The sequence below is a fragment of the Amphiura filiformis genome, chromosome 1 (assembly GCF_039555335.1).
Source record: "Amphiura filiformis chromosome 1, Afil_fr2py, whole genome shotgun sequence".
In the NCBI taxonomy this organism is placed as follows: domain Eukaryota; kingdom Metazoa; phylum Echinodermata; class Ophiuroidea; order Amphilepidida; family Amphiuridae; genus Amphiura; species Amphiura filiformis.
In genome coordinates, this window is record NC_092628.1 from 42,621,063 (window position 1) to 42,639,858 (window position 18,796).

The 18,796-nt window shown below is 38.0% G+C and overlaps 1 protein-coding gene across 1 annotated transcript in view; it reads left to right on the forward strand.

Annotated features, from left to right (window-relative positions):
• Positions 1-688: 688 nt before the first annotated feature.
• The window catches only part of LOC140147289 (uncharacterized), a 40,815-nt gene continuing 22,707 nt past the window's right edge, over positions 689-18,796 (forward strand). The window contains exons 1-2 of the mRNA XM_072169070.1: positions 689-1,093; positions 14,509-14,967. Coding sequence (XP_072025171.1) covers positions 803-1,093; positions 14,509-14,967 — 750 coding nt within the window. The 5' untranslated portion in view covers positions 689-802. The remainder of the gene's footprint in view (positions 1,094-14,508; positions 14,968-18,796) is intronic.

The following is an 18,796-nucleotide window of genomic DNA, read 5'->3' on the forward strand; positions in this document are numbered from 1 at the left end:
GCGACCGCCATCTAGAACTTGGTCAGTTCCCTCGGATCGCGATGTCCAAACAGTATCGAGCGTAGCGCCGTGACGTGAAGAGGCGCGTAGCGCCGACATCGAGGCGCGTAGCGCCGAGTCAGAACTCGGATTGCTTGTGGTATGGTAGTAGTCAGACCTCATATAAATTACTTGCGCTCTTGGGGTGATGGCAGAGAGGCTCTATCCCAGTCAGAACTCGGATTGCTTGTGGTATGGTAGTAGTCAGACCTCATATAAATTACTTGCGCTATTGGGGTGATGGCAGAGAGGCTCTATACTAGAGCTACCGCCATCTTGATATAGGCATGGAGCAAAAATTGGGGGTATTCGGTTTCCCTCGGAATGCGCTCGAGGCATTCATTGTAGCGCAACATCGATGATGGGCGCATTCCCCCGGGCATTCCCCGGGTTCTCCCTGGTTGAAGGTATACGGGGATGTGCCACGGTTTTTGGGTACCTTTTCAGCAATTTTGGTATATCGATGGGTGGGTTTTCAGTGGAGACCAATGCGCCCAATTGGGCGTATTATGGAAAAGGTGCCCCCAATTAGCATTTAAAATCAAGTTGGTTTTTACGTATTTTAGAAACACTTGGCTAATGGCGTCAGCTGCTGTGAAGATGACCTAATGACCCGTGGTGAGCTGCTGAGCAGTAGGGGAACGGGGAACGTTTATTTGACAGGAAGGATTTCTCACGCTCACATAGCGGGAAAGACATTGAAATAAACAACCAACATGAATGGGAAATTCCCATTGCATGTATTTAGCGTTTTCATATAAAAATGGCGAACGAACGGCGTGGGATCGTGATTCTTATTTCATCAGATTCCGAGGTAGAAAATACCTCGATAAAATCGCAGTACTCACCACCATCACACTCACACTCACAGGCAAATCATGATCATCGACATCACCGGGAACGTTCATCAAAACAATCATCGCCGGCATCATCGCTTTGTCCAAAGCATCAGCATGCAAATCTACAAAAATCACGACCAGCATCAACCAGTTTGGCACCGATTGTAATATCATCAGACTCACCTTCTGATGTTGAGGTGATTGGGCATGTGAATGTAAGTAATTTAATCAATGTCATTATCATCAATATGACAAAAATGATGAAGAAAAAGTACATGCGCATGCATGGATGATGATTTACATTTTACAAATTTACAATATTATTAATCTTTAGCTTTACTTTTGCAAAATTCCTCCACAGTTTTTATCCTAGCTCGTTCACGTAGCGGTTCCGTTGTCCCTCTGGCGCGATGGCCTTAGGCCTAGCTCGTTCACGTAGCGGTTCCATTGTCCCACTGGCCTCAATAGCTAAGGCTTAGGCTTGCCTTATGCTGGTTTCATACTACCCTGCCGCTTGCCGCTGAGCGGCGTGGCGCACGCGCATTGCAGACAAACAGACACAATAAAGGCTTGTCATTGGTTGAAACGCCCTGCCGCTTGCCGCAGCGGCAAGCGGCAGGAAAGTATGCTGGAGGCTTTAGGCTAAAGCTGAATTTATACTCAATCGCTTTTGCAGAAAAGCGATTTTCACGCATGCTCAATGTTTACTTACATTTCCAGAGCGTCAAGCCGATCAATCGATTCAAATCGCGGAGGCAAAAGCGACGTCGCTTTTGCAAGTTGAAGAAATCTCAACTTCCCAGCGATATCGCTTGACACATGAATGGTTCAACCAATCATATACAACCAACTGGATCTATTATTTTGCTAATTAATTTACCTTTCTCGATTTTTAACTTTTGATGATGAATTAATTCAAAGCAATAATTATTGACAGCAACTGATGTTTTAAAAATGTATTTTGTGTCATTTAGAATATTTTAATTGTCGTCTGCAATCGCTATCGCTGTGATAAGTATAAATGCAAAAGCGACGGGCGATGCATCGCAAAATTCGGCGATTGCAAATCGCTTTTTCAAAAGCGATTAATCGCATCGCTCGGCGATCGAGTATAATATAAATTCAGCTTAAGAGTAGGTATGCTAGGTGAATTCAAATTTGCCATCAAACTGCATCATTTTATATATCAAATTAAAGCCCTTGAGTAAACAAAGCCAAAACTGAAAACCTTTTTGTCATAGCACTTTCCGTAGCAAAGTTACATCTTGTCAAAGATTGACTTTCATCAAAAAGATTCGGTTAGCAAAATTCCCCAAAACGACATTTCGGGGGTGTTTCTAGATCTTAGTCTCATTATGATATCAGCTTTTTTAATGGAACTGCTATCAAAATCCTCTAAAATTCCATGTGCGATTGTCTTATCACCATAAAAAATCATATATTTGGGTCAAGTGAAGTATATAGAAAACATATTTATGTAGGTTTCCTTCTTCGGCCAGTTGATTTAAATTTCTATGTAAATATGCATTGACATTTTTGGCGAATTTGGCTGACTAGCAAATGTGTTAACTAAGGTTTACCTGGGATACCTACTAAGAGGCCTAAACGTAGATTGCATGGCGATCGGAGTGTTATCGTCAGAGCACCTCGGACTATTTTTATCCGACCTAGATTTTAGAGAATATTTTAAACAATACATGTAGGAATTTTTGTTTTTAGTCTTCTACAGTGTGATAGACGACAGGCAGGTCAAATTTGAATAACGTTGGCGGCAGCATCCACTACGATGAAAATATTGGATCTCCTTGTCGTCTATCATACTAGGTAGTAGCTCGTTCACGTAGCGGTTTCGTTGTCCCACTGGCCTACTACTTATAAACGTAGATTGCCTGGCGATCGGAGTGTTATCGTCAGAGCACCTCGGACTAACTAGGTAGAGGATAGTAAAAACAAAAATTCATATCATTTATTCTCATTCGTGGCCTTACATTACAATGTAGATAAATTAGAGAATACACGATAGGAATTTTTATTTTGACTATCCTCTACCGTGTGATAGACGACAGGCAGGTCCAATATTTTCAGGCATGAAAATTTTCTGCGTTTTTTTTTCCGCTAAAAAAAAAAAAAAAATCCCCAAATTTTTCCCCATTTTGGTCATACTCGCAGCCTTACAAAAACCCTAACCAGAGATGCCAGTTTTCCGGTTTTTAGTAAAACTAGAAAAAATTACGATTTTCAAAACATTTTTGCCTAAAAAAGGAAGTTATAGGCCCCAAATTACTTGTGGGAGTACTTAATAAAATTGCCCATTTTTTTTTACAAAGTTGGATAAAGTTGTACATTTTGATTACTTTAGCTTCTCTTGAACAGTCGGGGACACATTGAATTAGTATGCGTTGCTAGCTGTTCAATAGAAGCAAAAGTGATACGGTACATACAGGGGTAGCCTTTTAAGGGGTCTCGGGGTCCAGGATTCCTTGATTTGGCAGGTCCCCGTGATTTGGACCCCTTAATTTTGTACGTCTGTGTAGAATTAGATGCCTGGACCCCTTTATTTGCCAATTTGGACCCCTGGACTCAGCAGGTCACCGCTAACCCTGGATTACATACACGCACCTGTATGAGCGTGTTATGCGTGATCAACACTCATGATGACGTGGGCCCGGGGACGTGGGGTCGTCTACAACCTGATAGATGACACCCAAAATCATACGATTGTCCAATCAGATTATGTGTCTACGTAATAGACCACTCCCACTGACTAAGTCTAGAATAATATTTTAAAAACTGTAAACTATTTTTGTAAGCAAAAACTTAAGTTACCGTAATCATAAAAAACTATATATCACGTCTGTGGTCTCACTGTCTTGCCGTTTGTCTAAGCGGCTACTTAGCCTGACCAATCAATGTACATCTCAGCAAGCAAGGCGATATTTGAAATAGGTTTTCATTGATAGTCTAGATTGATCATAACCAACACGCACGCAAAATGACAATAGAACTGGGTTATGTGCCTACCATATTTGAATTGACAATGAGGCGGGGCTATCATAATTGACGCCACAGTCACGTTACATTATACAAATACATGTATATACTGCCATGAGAGGTTCTGGTTAAAACTATGGGCCCCGAGGTGAGATCAATAATACTAGTATTAATTGATCTCAACGAGGGACCGTAGTTTTAACCAGAACTTCGAATGAAGGCAGTATATATTTGTTTTATATACTTCATTAATATGTTCTTTGTTCATTGATTGGTTAAAAGAAAATTATTTGACATTTTGACTCTCCAGCTTCTATCCTGAGTGAACAGCACGACCAATTTAAGCACAATCTATATTTTGCCCCTCAAAAAAAAAATCGAATAGGCTAAAATCGGGCTAACCAATTACAGCAGCGCGAAATCACGCTATGGCAGTTTCACGTGCGTGAACTGTTCTGTTGCATCGAATGCGCGCACGCGGAAGGCATGGTCAAAAGTACTATTTACGGCTTGGAGGTACTATTTACGGCTCATCCGGGACATTGAAAATACTATTTACGGCTTACAGGTACTATTTACGGATAGGAGAACTGATGGTAGAACTATTTTTGGTCATGTGATCCACTTTTAACCAATCAATGAACAAGAATATATTAATGAAGTATTAAAGCTTGATAATTATTTGGAAGGGAGTTTACTATCAAAGTGGAACAGTCTGGGTTTAGGAGAGCTATTATAAAAAAAAATAAACAAGTTGGTCTGTAGATTAATTGAGTTTTCGTCGACACACACTGCTCTAGGAGCACTATAGGCCTAACTTTGTTGTCATTTATAATTAGGGCTTAGTGCAAGTGGTGTGTTGTTTTAATCTTTGGAGTGAAGGAGAAGGTGGTTTTAGCTCTAATTATTTACCCACAGATGGAACCCAGACTGGGACAGTCTACAGCCTCATCCCCCACTTTTCTCCTAAAAAGTTGAGATTTTTATACCACTGGATACCTCTGGCTACATAATGTTTATGTACCAAATATTTCTTGCAGATTAGCAAAAATATTGCCAAATTTGAATTTCGTTCTGGTATACCAGAATGAAATTACAACAGTGGCCTATGGAGCAGTGTAATACATGTACACATAATCATGCATATCTCGCAAGTTACGCAAAATCTGAATCAACTGAAATTTTGGGAATAAGCTTTTTTCGTGAATATCTATTGAACATGTCATAATCAGCCAATAACAAGCCTCGATCGTGTCTATTTCCCGGTCTGTTTGTCTGCAATACAAACATGACAGTATGAAACCAGCGAAAGAAAGTATCGTACTAATTTTATGCCCATAAAACTGAGATATATAGCCAATTCCCTTCCAAATGTTGATAATTAACGTAATCTAAGCTCCTAAACATCAAGTGGGTCATTCCATGCAAACATACCAAGGGTAAGGGTGTACACCATATTTCATTTTTTCCACTTTTTGTGCAAAATATATTAATACCCACCCCCCCAAAAAAATTCACCCCCTTGAAAGAATTCCTGGCACTGCCACTGGCTTTATTGGCTACAGGGACATGCACAGAATTCCTTGAAAATGATATTCATACAGTATGATATGTGTAATTATGAGAAAACCTTATCTTGCCAAGTTTAAATTTTTTCCAAAAAAAAAAAAAAAAAAGGTTTTTGACTTAAGCAATTTTTTTATCTCACAATCCCATTAAATTATTACAGGGAATGGTTTTTGACACTCTGTGCAAATTTATCCAAATAGCTAAACTTTAGAAAACAGAACAATAAATTTCTCAAAATAGCCAAACTTTTGAAAATAAAGATTTTCTTGAAACTTGTTTTTCTCAGTACTATTTTATCGTAGGGAGGCTATCCTCCTACGATACTTGAATTTGTATGTGGCCACGAGCTTGCTTCATTTTCAGTGAAATAGTGTGAGTGCTTGGGTACATGGTATTAGGTTTCGATAAATTGTGGTGTAGTAATTAATGGATATTGAATTGTTTTTTCTATTGCGATTTGTGTAGTGGAGTGTGACAGGGTAGAAAAATGTGTTTTGGGAAGAGTTGATGATTTAATGAATGTGGTGTTAATGAATGTTTGGACTGGTTTTTGTGGAGTTTCAAGGGTTAATATTAATTGGAATTTGCAGTGGGAATTGTTAAAGTTTGTTTAGTTGAACTTGGCCAAATTGTTTGTTTTCAGTTGATGGAGATTAATGGAGAGTGTATTAACATATGGATTGATGAGGTTGTGAATGCACAATGATCCCTTGGGAGTAGTAAAAGGTGTTTACTAGAAGTGAAATACCAGTAGTGATTTTAGGAGTTGTAAGTGCAGCAAGTAATGTGATATTGATTGAATGCACTTGAACCGAGTTCAAGGTTGTAGGAGGTTGTAACCAAATAATTTAGTTACTTTGAACTCAGAAAGTTTTGTAGATGACTTGTGTGATAGCTGCTGTAAGCAGTGTTCGATTTACCACCTGCATACCTGCACCAGTGCATGTAACATTCCCTCTGTGCATGCAGCTTTTCACTACCTGCCTGCACGCGTGCATGTACGATTTTAGCGCTAGCGATATGACAAGGCAATATACAAAAGTAAACAAGCAGTCAGTCCGATTTGGAAAAACCCAATTGATCTATTTTTAGCGCAACATCCTGACTTCATTAGAAGGGCTGGCGCAAATCGCGCAATTGACAATTCCCGATACCCCTATCACGTGAGAACTGTCACTTTTTTCATTGACTTCCCTAGTTTTCTACACAGCCAGTTTGCATCGGTCTGATACTTGTCGATCCTAACGAACATTTCGAGATAGCCACATACAGTCTGGTCCGAGACTATGACTTCCCATAGAGGGGCTAGCGTAATGTGACGTCAGTCATCCACCAATTCCCGATACCCTCGCACATGTAGAAGCTGTCATTTTCATTTCATTGAAAAAAAAAGAACCAGAATTTAAAATGTGGGAAATAATTTGTTTACTTACGGAAAATAATCATAATAATGTCCAGCAAAAAAGGAAATAGCTCAAAAACACTTGCATCATTCTGGAAATCGTGCACCTCGTCGGCGACTAGTTCTAGAACAGATGAAGCCACAGCATCCAGTGTTTTGGCTAAGAAATTGGCGAGTGATCGGCATAAAAATGACAATGATAGTGGAGCCGGGAATATTATTACAAGCTTAACTGACAATGATCGTGATTCAATGTGATTTTATGTTTGCTTTAATTTTGGTGCATGCACACTTTTTGCTGTGCATGTAGAAATTTTGGGCTACATGCACCAGTGCAGGTAGGAAAAAATTTGTAAATCGAACACTGGCTGTAAGGTGAGTGGGTGCTGTTTGTGTTATTCTTAATTGTGCGTAATATGGGACGTTTGTTTTAAAGGAGCTGTTATATTAGTGGCAGGATTGGTGTGGCTGTTTTGTAATGAAGGGAGTGGTGTTCACACTAGCTAAGGGGTGTTCAGTTGTAAGTATGCGAAGGTACTTTCACACTAGCTGTATTGCGAGAGGGGGTATTTAACTCGAGTAAACTGGGTATTTATACCTCGAGTAAAGTGCCCAGTTGTGGTAAGCGTGTGGTACTGTGGGCTTACCCCATTGACTCATTACAAAACGTTTGTTTAAGAGCTTTAAAGACAGATATTACTAGTACTTGAGGAATATGTCACTAACCATTTGCTTGCCTCATCAGGGTATAGATAGTACCGGGAGATAGTAAACCTTAGAGGAGAAGGCCCTGTAAGAATGGGTGACCATTGGGAGAGTCTGTTTAATATTCAGTAGTAACACTAACATCAATCCCCATCGCACCAGTTCTTTTGCCCAATATTTCTGTACAATAATTGAATGACCTTTGAATGTGCTAGGTACAAAAAAACTCATATTCCAAAAGATGAGGTCAAATTTGAGCAATGATTGGTATTATGCTGGTGAACGATAGCCTTTACGGAGATGGTGTCACTGTACATACCCACATATTATAGGGACTGTGGTATATGGTCATTTTCACAGTAAAGGGTGTAACTTTTGATTTTTAGGGTCAAAATTTCAAACCACTTAAATATGTTTCTGTTTACTGTAATCATGCATAGAAGCAACTTAAATTCCAGTAAAATAATGTTTCAAGGCTTAAACCTTTTGATTTCTGATAAAAAATTGACATTTCCATAACATTTTGGTTAAAATCTAAGAAAAAATGTATTTTACATAAGCTCAGAAAATTATGACATGAAAGCTGGAATATATGTGAAATCCCATTCCAAAGTAAGTCAACAGATATAAGTTAAATTTCATACCATGTTTTGCTATGTTTGTAATTGCAATTTTGAAAATTTTTAACATCAAGGGTCATTTGCAATGGAAATTTTCCAACCTTAAACATATTTTTAAAGTTTTAATTGGGTTCCTAAAATAATTTGAATGTCTAACTTCATGTACAAATACTACTTGATGAAAGGAACCTCCCAGCCAAGTTTCACAGAAATTGGAGTTATTTTTTAGAATTGGCAATTCAAGCGATTTGTGTTTCGGACTTCGGAGGCTTCAGTTAACAACACAGGTGATCATAAAAGTAAAATATTTGGCTAACTGCTACAAGTTGACATGAAAAAATAGGTAAAAAATATCACAATTACCAATTTTCATGCTTTGCTTCTAAGTATTGAATTTCAGTTGTGACAAAAATTAAATTATCACAGCAAGTCATTTTTTTTGTTTCGAGGCTTCATGTTAACAATGGTTAAACATTGCAGAAGTAGTTTTTTGAAAACAACACTGTTGGGATCATCTAAGCTGTTATTTTCTTGTGTGTATTGAATCAATGATTCTATGCGGCAGATATTGTAGATTTATAACATGGTAATTTTTTCACCCATTTGTTAAGTGTGGTGTTATTTGCATGTGAAGCCTCCGAAACGGGCTTTCTTGGGTATCAGTATATTTTTCAAACATTAACCATAATATCATTTTTTTTTTAAATTTATGACATTCTGCACATATCATGCAACAATTACAATGCAGATATCAATATGGAACACACCAATTTAGATATGCATAGATGATTATTAACCTTATTGTTGTTTCGGAGGCTTCATTTGTTTCGGAGGCTTCAATTGTTAACGGAAAGTTTGTATTGGGTCCCATTTTCAAACGGTGATATATATCTCCACGATTTAAAAACAAGTGACTTGAAGATCTACTTTGCTACATTTTGATAAATAGATTGGATGAGCTCTTTTATTTATATTTGCCCAAGCTTGCTGAACAGTTTGTTTCGGAGGCTTCAAAAAGTCAAGATTTTATAAAAATTTTGAAAGCTTGCAAATCGACTAATTTTTGTTACCCATTTCAAGTTAAGATATCAACTGTTATGAATCAAGAAGAAGTGAAGAAATAACCAAGAATTATGAACCAAAGCTATACCCACAAAGTTTGTTTTAAACAATTGTTAACGGAAAATGAAGCCTCCGAAACGACAAATCTCGAAGTCCGGTTCTTAAAAATACAGGGCTGTTCACAATTAAATCTAATGTGGCAGTGTTTACTGAACATATGACCGTACTTTCAGGATAAGAAAAATTATCCATGAACTAACTGAAGAAAACACAGGGTTTTACAAAAATGTTACTGTTTTTTATAGTTTTTCAAAATGGCAATATTAGGTACATTTAAGCCTGCTAAAACTGAACGCAGTAACTCCCGAAGATGATTATGCTACCCAAGGTAGCTGCTAACTAGATGACTTATGTGGCCAAAAATCATGGAATTCTGTGGCTTTATTAGAAAACTACGGATCAAAGTCTTAAAAATCCAAAGTTACACCCTTTACCGTGAAAATGACCATATATGAATATGAACTTGACCAGGTCAGTGACTTTCTCTGTCAAAACATATTATGGTATTGTTTCAGTGCGAAAGGGGAGATATCTGAACAAAATGATCATAGTGCAATTATCTTGATTGTATCAAACAGTCAAAAGTCTTTTTGAAACCAGTTTTATGATGTAAGTTGATGTAACAACTTAACCTTTGTTTGAGATAAAGAGGTATTGCAACAATGTTAATATGTCTTCACATCCGAACTGGATAATATTTTGATGGATTTGGACAGATTTGTTGGGTGATTTGTGTTTGTAATTTTTGCTATTTGTGATGTGCATTTTGAGTTGTGTTGGTGGAAAAGGTAAGCTTCTGAACCAAGTTTGAACGAACTGATGAATGCCAATGGAACATGTAGTATGAATTGAGGGAATCATTCTAAAAATTGTCAATTGATCAGAATTTTCAGCAGTAGGCCTATTGATCAGAATGAAATGGGGTAAATGATAAGTACAATCAAGATCGCTAGTTCTTATTGACAGAACGAACTCATAAGAATCATAAGTTCTGAATATTGGGGAAAATATCTCAGGTTTGGGCATATAGCCACAAAAAAATGGTATTTATAAACAAGCAACAAGTTAATAATAGGTCATCACTGGAGTGATTGGTTTCTGGCCCCCAAGTAAACCATATAATAACAAAGCTATTGTGGCACTCGACTGCCCATCTATATGCTTGTTCAGACGATCGCTTGTAAAGTCGCTTGTAACTACATTCAAATGTAAACTTGCATGTAGTGCCCGTCTTAAACGCACTTTTGTAGCTACATGCAAGTTACAAGTGACGATTTTACATGTAAGATATCTTACATGTAGCGAGCCCGGGGCACTCCCACTTTGGAGGTCACGCAGCATATGTAGGGCTGTTAAGACCCCCTTTTCAGCGTCGCTCTACCCAAAAACCCCATATTTTTTACGAACACATGTTCTGTCACCCGTAGGCCCCTTATTTTTCCATTTGATCTGTCACCCAAAGACCCTTATTTTTCAATTTGAACAGCAATTTTCATTTATCACTGATTTTGTTACCTATTATTTGAGGTTTTTTTGACACTGTTTCGGCACTCACCCAAAGGTTCCAAACGTCATGTTCTCACCCAATGACCCCATATTGTTTACATTTTGCTCTCACCGAATGCCCCTTACTGCGAAAGTGCCAGCCCTACACCTATATCCATTTCATATTGAAGTGCCCCCGGGGTAACGAAGTACATTCAATGTAAGGCCAGTGTGAACAAGACTTGCTTGTAAACTTCGCATGTAAGCATGACCTTGATGACCCAATTCTATTCTGATTGTGCATAATCATGGCATAATTTACCAGTGAAGGTCACTCTTACTTTTGAGTTGGCTCATAGACCATGTTGGCTTACAAGTAAGTCCCGTGTGGACACACACTCCCTTGCAGCCTAGTCTCACTTCCCTGGCATAATTTAATTGCCGGCTTGCTTGAAAGTAGGCTACCGTCTAAACACACCTAATTTGCAGTTGGTGGTGCAATAGGAAAGGTTTTGGGAAGGATATCAGCCTTTGGTAGGGCAGTAGGCACAACTAACCACCAACATCCTAACAACCAAGCCCCAACCCCACCTCATCCCCGCCCCCATCCAGAGTTACAACAGCCATCACAGAAAAAACCTACGATATATGTGGCTCGAGAGCCACAGCGGCTCTAGTTTTACAGTTGCATTCAAAAGTTTTAGGTTTCAATTTGCTGCCAATGTACAGACTGTAACAATAAAAATGATACAATTTGTAATTTTGCTTCTCAAAAAAAATAAAAGAGACCATAGCAACAATGTTATACCCGGATACAGTGGATTGAGTGGAATCAGTAACATCTTAGCTAAAAGAAAATTTTCACTCAAACACTATGCTCAATTAACTAAATCGTCCATAAAACGAATTGGGCCACTTTGACATTTTCACATCAAGCTTGCATTTATAGTCCAGTCAAAGTGGGTTTTGACTCACCACTAATTGCAACAGAATTTTTTTCACTGCTATAAATGTCTGAGATGTCCCCTGAACAGCAAACAAAAAGTATACTAAAATATACTTGGTGGAAAGGTAGTTTTTGGCGGGAAAAGGTCATACAGGGTCAAATTTCAAAATCGCTCCAATCATTTTAAAAACTATATACCAAATTATTCCTCTAGTCATAAGGATTCAGAAAAAGTATAGTTTGCTTATCTGTGATGTACGGTTCTTGAGTTATAACCGAAAAGGTCAAAGGTCAAATGTTGGGTACAACAGAGGTCAAAAAACTAAAAATTGTCTGATTTTAACCAAAATGGTCTCAAATTGTTCGGCTTGCAAACATAATTCATTTAAAGAATATACTGTTTAGGTTGTTTAATTAAATGCGTAACATCGAAAACTAGGTCGGGTCAATAGAGGTCAATGGTCAATGACCTCTTTTACCCTGCTACCTAGGTAACGAAACATCCAAGATATGGCAAACTATTCTTATTTTGGAGTGTTTTTTTGGACGAACACATTGAGACCATTTTTTTTTTTTTTTGAGCATTTTTTCGAAGTTGACCCACGTGGAGCCCAAAATTTGACCTTAGACCTTTTTGCTTATAACTTGAGAATGATACATCACAGATATGACAAACTATACTTTTTCTGAATCCTTAGGAGTAGAGGAATTCTTTGGTATAGTTTTTAATAAGATTAGAGCAATTTTGATATTTGATCCCTGTATGACCTTTTCCCGCCAAAAACTACCTTTCCACCGAGTATATTTTAGTATATTTTTGGAAGGGGACATCTCTAAAAAGTATAAAAGTGAAAAAAATTCTGTTGCAATTAGTGGTGGGTGACACCACTAATTTGTTTAGATTGCCTGGACTATTAATAAAAGTGACTTTCATGATTAGCAATTGCATTTTTGCTTTTCAGAAAAAAATAAAAGGGGTCAAGGGAAGGCATAAATGTGATATGCAGTAGAATCAGTAATTATGTCTCGGCTAACAGAAAAACTTCACTTCAATACCTGGTGTCTTTACTAGTTCAGGTTCAAACGCTAAGGACAAAAAAAAAGTTTGATTGGCGTAACATAAAAAAAATTAGGGTAGGTAAGAAGGGATTTTTGACATTCATAAGTAAATAATATGATATTTATTTCAAAATCATCAATTAAAAAATGCCCCATTGTTTAAAATTACCCATCTTAAGAGCACCAACCAGATGATTCATGATTCAACTCAATTCAGTCACTTTTGCTACACAAAGACACGAAAGTGGCTCAAGCTGTTTTAGGACTACATGTACGTTACACTTAAGTCAATTGGCCATATCTTCGCTTGTTGACCACCAATTTTATTGAAACAAAGCTTTAAGTACCGGTATGTACAAAGCTTCAGAAATCAACTTGATGACCAAGTGAAATTTAATTCAATCAATAGGTGACATGTTTGCCTAATTCTCTTTTCTAAATTGTATAATTTTTTTGTTACAACCTGTACATGATGCTCTAACTGGATGCAGATGTGGATCATGAAATGCCTCTTTAAAAGAATAATTTTATAAATTATTACATTATGTAATTTTTTAAAGTAATCCCTATATATCTATGTATCTTACATGTACATACTGAAGTAACATTTGGACCTGGAATTTTGAGCTTGGCAACCATGTTTAGGCTACTGACAATCAATCTTGAGTTTCCCATCACATAATAAGCAAGTGAGGTAACTTTTTCATTCATTGGAGAGGTGAATTATAAATAAAATACTGGAATAACTTACGAATTTTGCGAATTTTCATCCAATCTCATTGGACTTCATCTGGCAACTGCAAAGATGCTCCGGTATTGATCGTAGTCGGAGACTGGTCACGTGTCAACCGGCAAGGAATATTGACAATCGATAAATCCCAGGCGTGCGACAGTTGGAATCTCAGGCCCCCTCGTTTGTTGAGGGATGGCTTCTCCACTCGTTCCCAAATCGCTTCACGAACTCCCCGCTCAAACCACCTCTCCTCACGATCTAGAATGATAACATCCTCCGTATCGATTTGATGTCCGGAAGTTTTGGCATGAGCGTAAATTTCATTCATTATTCATTATTTTTGCGACTTTCATATGACCAAAGTTTAAAACATGTTATTTTCCATTTACTACTCAAAAACGCCAATCTATTGTAATGAGTTGGACTCTATTGCCGGAAGTGAAATGGATGTTTGATTTTGATTTTTCCACTAGGTAGGGTTGTTGTTTTTTTTGCGAAAATTTTGTTGTTGAAAAATCACAATGAATTCCAGTGCAGGATCAAAAATGAACTGCGAATGGCCGACGGGAAACTAAAAATCTTTTTCCTAGCTTTTTACATTGTTGAACATGATCAAAATATATGTGACATGATCAAGGGGAATGAGTCACATCTCGACCCTGGTCGAAAATGAGTTTTACTTATTTTTCTAAAGAGGACATTCAGAGCTTTCAGAAGCTGAAAACCCTGTCTTGATACGACTTTTCCTTGCGAAGTTTCATCAATTGATCAATCGCTGAAAACAATACAAAACAAAAGAATTTTAACACTTTCTCTGTCAATATCTCAAAATCAATATTAACGACATCCGACTCATTTCCCTTGATCGTGTCACATGGTATCGCAAATATACTGTTACTTTGTACCATGACCAGACCTCTAATCTGTGTTTACACTTCTGTACACTTCCATACTTCCATATTTATTTAAACATTATCTTTTCGCTACTGTCCCAACAGATCAAAGTTCCTGTACACACTTGCAGCTCCAGAGTGCATGAAGTGAAACATTCACCACCACCATCATCGTCAGCAGTACATAGCAGTCCTGCGAAATCACCTGCCACAACACCTGTATCAAATAGACTTGTCCAACAGAGCTTACTGGTGCATACCTGCACCAAGCACAGAGGCATCACTCCTCCTATAGCGGCAGTTCGACCTCAACCCAGGTCCGGTCACAATGCAGATCATGCGGCAGCGGGACCACCGGCTATATCTCCGTCTACAGTACAAAACAGGCAATCCCCATCCATTAGCCATCAAGGGGTGAATGACCCCATCACCAGTCCACGTAGCAGTCAAGATACCAGCCCTACCAAACGGCTACTGTCGGTGAAGAGAAGGAACCAGCTGCATCTGAGTCTTGTCAAGAAGCAGCCAGCTTCATCATCTTCAGATTCTGATGCAGAATTTGAGGTAAGTACCACACAGTGTCATCGCCCCGATATCTTCATACCTTAAGACCAGGAGTCCATTTTGGCCCCCACACATATGTGGGACTTATGCAATCGCCAAGATGGTTCTTTGTTTGTTTGGTTGTTTGGTCCTACGCAATGTTTTCAATTAAGGCACCAGAAACAAATTGGTTCGATCGTTGGATGCTGCTTCAATGTTTGTTATTAGTCAACTAACAACTAATTAATCAGAATTAATGCTGAATTTATACTTTTCAATTTCTATACAGGCAAAGATTTATATATTTTACACTGTATTACAATTAATAATGGATTTCATAAATAATAACGATCGACCAAGCATCGGTGGTTGATGAATGATCAAACTAATTTGTTTCTATTGCCTAATCCACTCTGCAGCTTAAACGCAATAACCGAATAACTCAAACTTAGTATGGTAATAGTACTATATATATATGGTGGTCTGATGTGCTCTTTAACTCAAGTCGTCTTACAGTTACGTTGGTGCATGTTTACCATGAATTATCTTAGAAAAGTCAGTGCCAGAAGTGGGTACATGTAATCACAACAGCTGCCCTGTGAACATTTGGCAATTGTATTCATCTACACATGGCTGCTATTGCACTTACCCACTTCTGGCACTAAGCAGTCAATTTCTGCTCCCCCCTCTCCATTTATAAGTTTAAATGTGACGTGTCATGTCAAAAGGAGACACTTTTGGGCAGGATCGTAAATGGAGAAATAGCTAAAAATCTGCCCCGGGGAGATTTTTTACAATTTGGGTTTGTCTGTTTGTCTGATAGTTTCAAACTGGAATCAGCATCTTGTATTTTTGGAGACATTTTTCTAGGTAATTCCTACTCTCAACATTGTGAATAATATTTTTAAAGGCCGATACATGTATCTCAATTTCCAATTTTATAATACCATAACTTACGAACTCAATATCTTCACTTAGGAATGTCCGATTTCATTGGGGAAAACTGCATTGTGGAGCAAAATATCTCTTTATTTATATGTAAAAACCTCAAAATTGATAACCTGCCCAAAAGTGTCTCCTTTTGACATGACACGTCACAAATGTCCAGAATATTGAACATGAGAGGGTCTGTAGTGGACAATCATTAAATCTTCAATATTATGACCAATTTATTTATTCCTTTTTAAAAGGAATCAGATTCCTGATATATTGGCCATTAAATTTGGGGAAGTATAGCAATTGCCAGTACCACTTCAACTCAAGGTTACAAGTTTCAAGTAGTACCGTAAACCGGGCTACATTGCCACTACTGGGGTAACTTTGCCACCGACCGGTAAAATGATATATGCCTTTAGTGCAGAGTACACAAAAATAACACAAGGATTCCAATTAGCCCATGTGAAAATATATTATGTGCCATATACCTGTACATATGTAGTTCATGTATATGGTGGTTAGTAACTTTGGAACATCATTTTTAAAATTTGGGGTTTTTTTACACATTTTTCAAATTTTGCGAAAGTTAAAAGAAGCCCCACGCTTTTTATTTTAATCCCACGCTTTATATCATTCCACGCTTTTTACCCAAAAAGTTTAAACCCCACGCTTTCACCAATTTTCAGAATTTCGAACCGGCACGCATTAAAAAGCGTGGACTGCCGAGTGTGACAGCCGTAAGTACTGACTTTACAAATTCACCCAATGTATACTTTGATACTTTATTATTACTACTGAGATAAAATATCAAAACCCTCAATCTGTAGATTTGTACCCTCACAGCCTTGTGAAGTGTTGGGGCTACTTTGCCACCCCATATCGGGGTAACTTTGCCACCCTAATTCATATGTTAGGCCGACAGTTTCAAATAGATTTATAGATTAATTCTGGAATACCATTCAAACCAGAATGAAATCTATAAGTTAGATGGTTCAAAGGGTGTTTCAGAGTTATCCACAGTGGCGGTGCCAGGAAATTTTTTTCGGGGGGGCATTAGGGGGGCAAAGTGAATTTCAGGGGGGGGGGCAAAATCAACAAAGTTTAAGTAAAATTACCGTAAAAAAGTGGAAATTTTCGTAATTTTGGTTTTTTCTGGGGGGCAACAGGGGCAAGAGTTCTGACTGGGGGCATTTTCCCCATGCCCCCCCGTGGCGCCGCCACTGGTTATCCATACTAATAGTTCTTATTATTTCAGGTCAGATCGGATCATTACCATGGGCTACTTTGCCACCCAATGTATTGACTTCTAGATTGTTCAGATAGGTGTTTTATCATTGCTGTTACCCATAGACATAGAAAGGAAAAACCAAACGGAAATCACATTTGCCACACATATCAGCCATCCAATAGGATCGCATTTATTTTGCTTATGCGAATCAAATACATCATCAATGAATAAGCCTTTAAAGATATTTAATACAACATTATCAAGCAAAATTGTCTAAGGCTTCAGCAAGCAAGCAATAAGCATATTAATAGATGGCACATCTGAATATAAAATAAGGATACCGGTATATATCACAGGACTGTGTGAGATACGAGGCCAAAACCTGGGGAAGCTCGAAGTTAATCAAAACACATGATGAGACAATAATGGGGGAAAAGCTGCCCAAAATCCTCCCAGACGAGTTGCCTAAAAGTGATGCATATGTGTGACTAGGGTGATTTACGCTAGAAGCTGTAAGGGAACCTGCTTACAAGCAAAGCAAAATAAGCAAAAAGCTGAAGCCTTAGAAGCATATTAATTAATTGAATATTTCTTGGAGGTCATGAGAAGTTTTCACGATCATCCTTGCAACTGGCTGGAGCTCATGAGAAGTTTTCCCGAGCATCCTTGAAGACCAAGTTGTCTATATTTAGAAAAATATTATTAATAAATGAATACATGTATAAAAATAAACATTTGTAATTTACTATTTTTCATCTTATTCCATAATGTACGCCTTATATGGCTATTTTTAATATAAATTATTTGATTTTTGCTACATCATTTTCCTCTCAAAATTCTTAAACTGCACATTAAGTAGACACAAAATATTTCCATGCAATGGTTGGAGCTTGCGACAAGACTCCCAAGCGTCATTGTAGGAAAACCTAACGAAAGAAGCCTACTATAATTAATGTCTTGTTTAAGGAAGATGAGAAAATAATTGTAGCTTTAATTACCATTTTTACTCCTTTTAACACAAATATAAGCGTTTGTCCTTTGTAGCGAATAATTTTTTATTAATTACAAGATGCTACTTTTTCGCTCACATTGTTGCAATGTTATGCGAAAACTTCCTCATGAACCACTGTCGCCACTTCTAAACTTGCCCCTTCTTTAAAAAAAATGAACACGAGATCCGAGCATGACGAAACACCAATTTTTGGGAGTGGCGGGGTGGGAAAATAAATATTTTGGATCCTTATCGGATGAAATCTGAATGTGATGTGATTTTTCGGGGAAAAACCCGAGCCGACCTTTCTTTGAAAGGCCTGTCCCCATTGGTCCATGCAACGACCCGACCAGAACACGCAATATGATTGGACCAACCTACACGAGCCCCCACGCGCCAAACAGGTCATATGACAATCTCACCGGGTCGAAGCAAGATGACCTTTTTTGAGGTCGCCAAAAGGGCGATAACCTTTCTCTGCTTAAGTAAATTGGTTTCTTCCTGACAAGCATTCAGAAACCTTATTATATTTAAAAAAACCAAAGGGTGACAAAGAAGCCCTAATCATAGGTTGAACTTGCTTCAAAGTAGGCCTGGCAAAGTAGCCCCGACCCATGGGGCTACTTTGCCACCCAATGTTTTTTTTTTTTAAATGGGGCACAGAGTGCCCCAATGGTTTTCATAATGCAAAATGC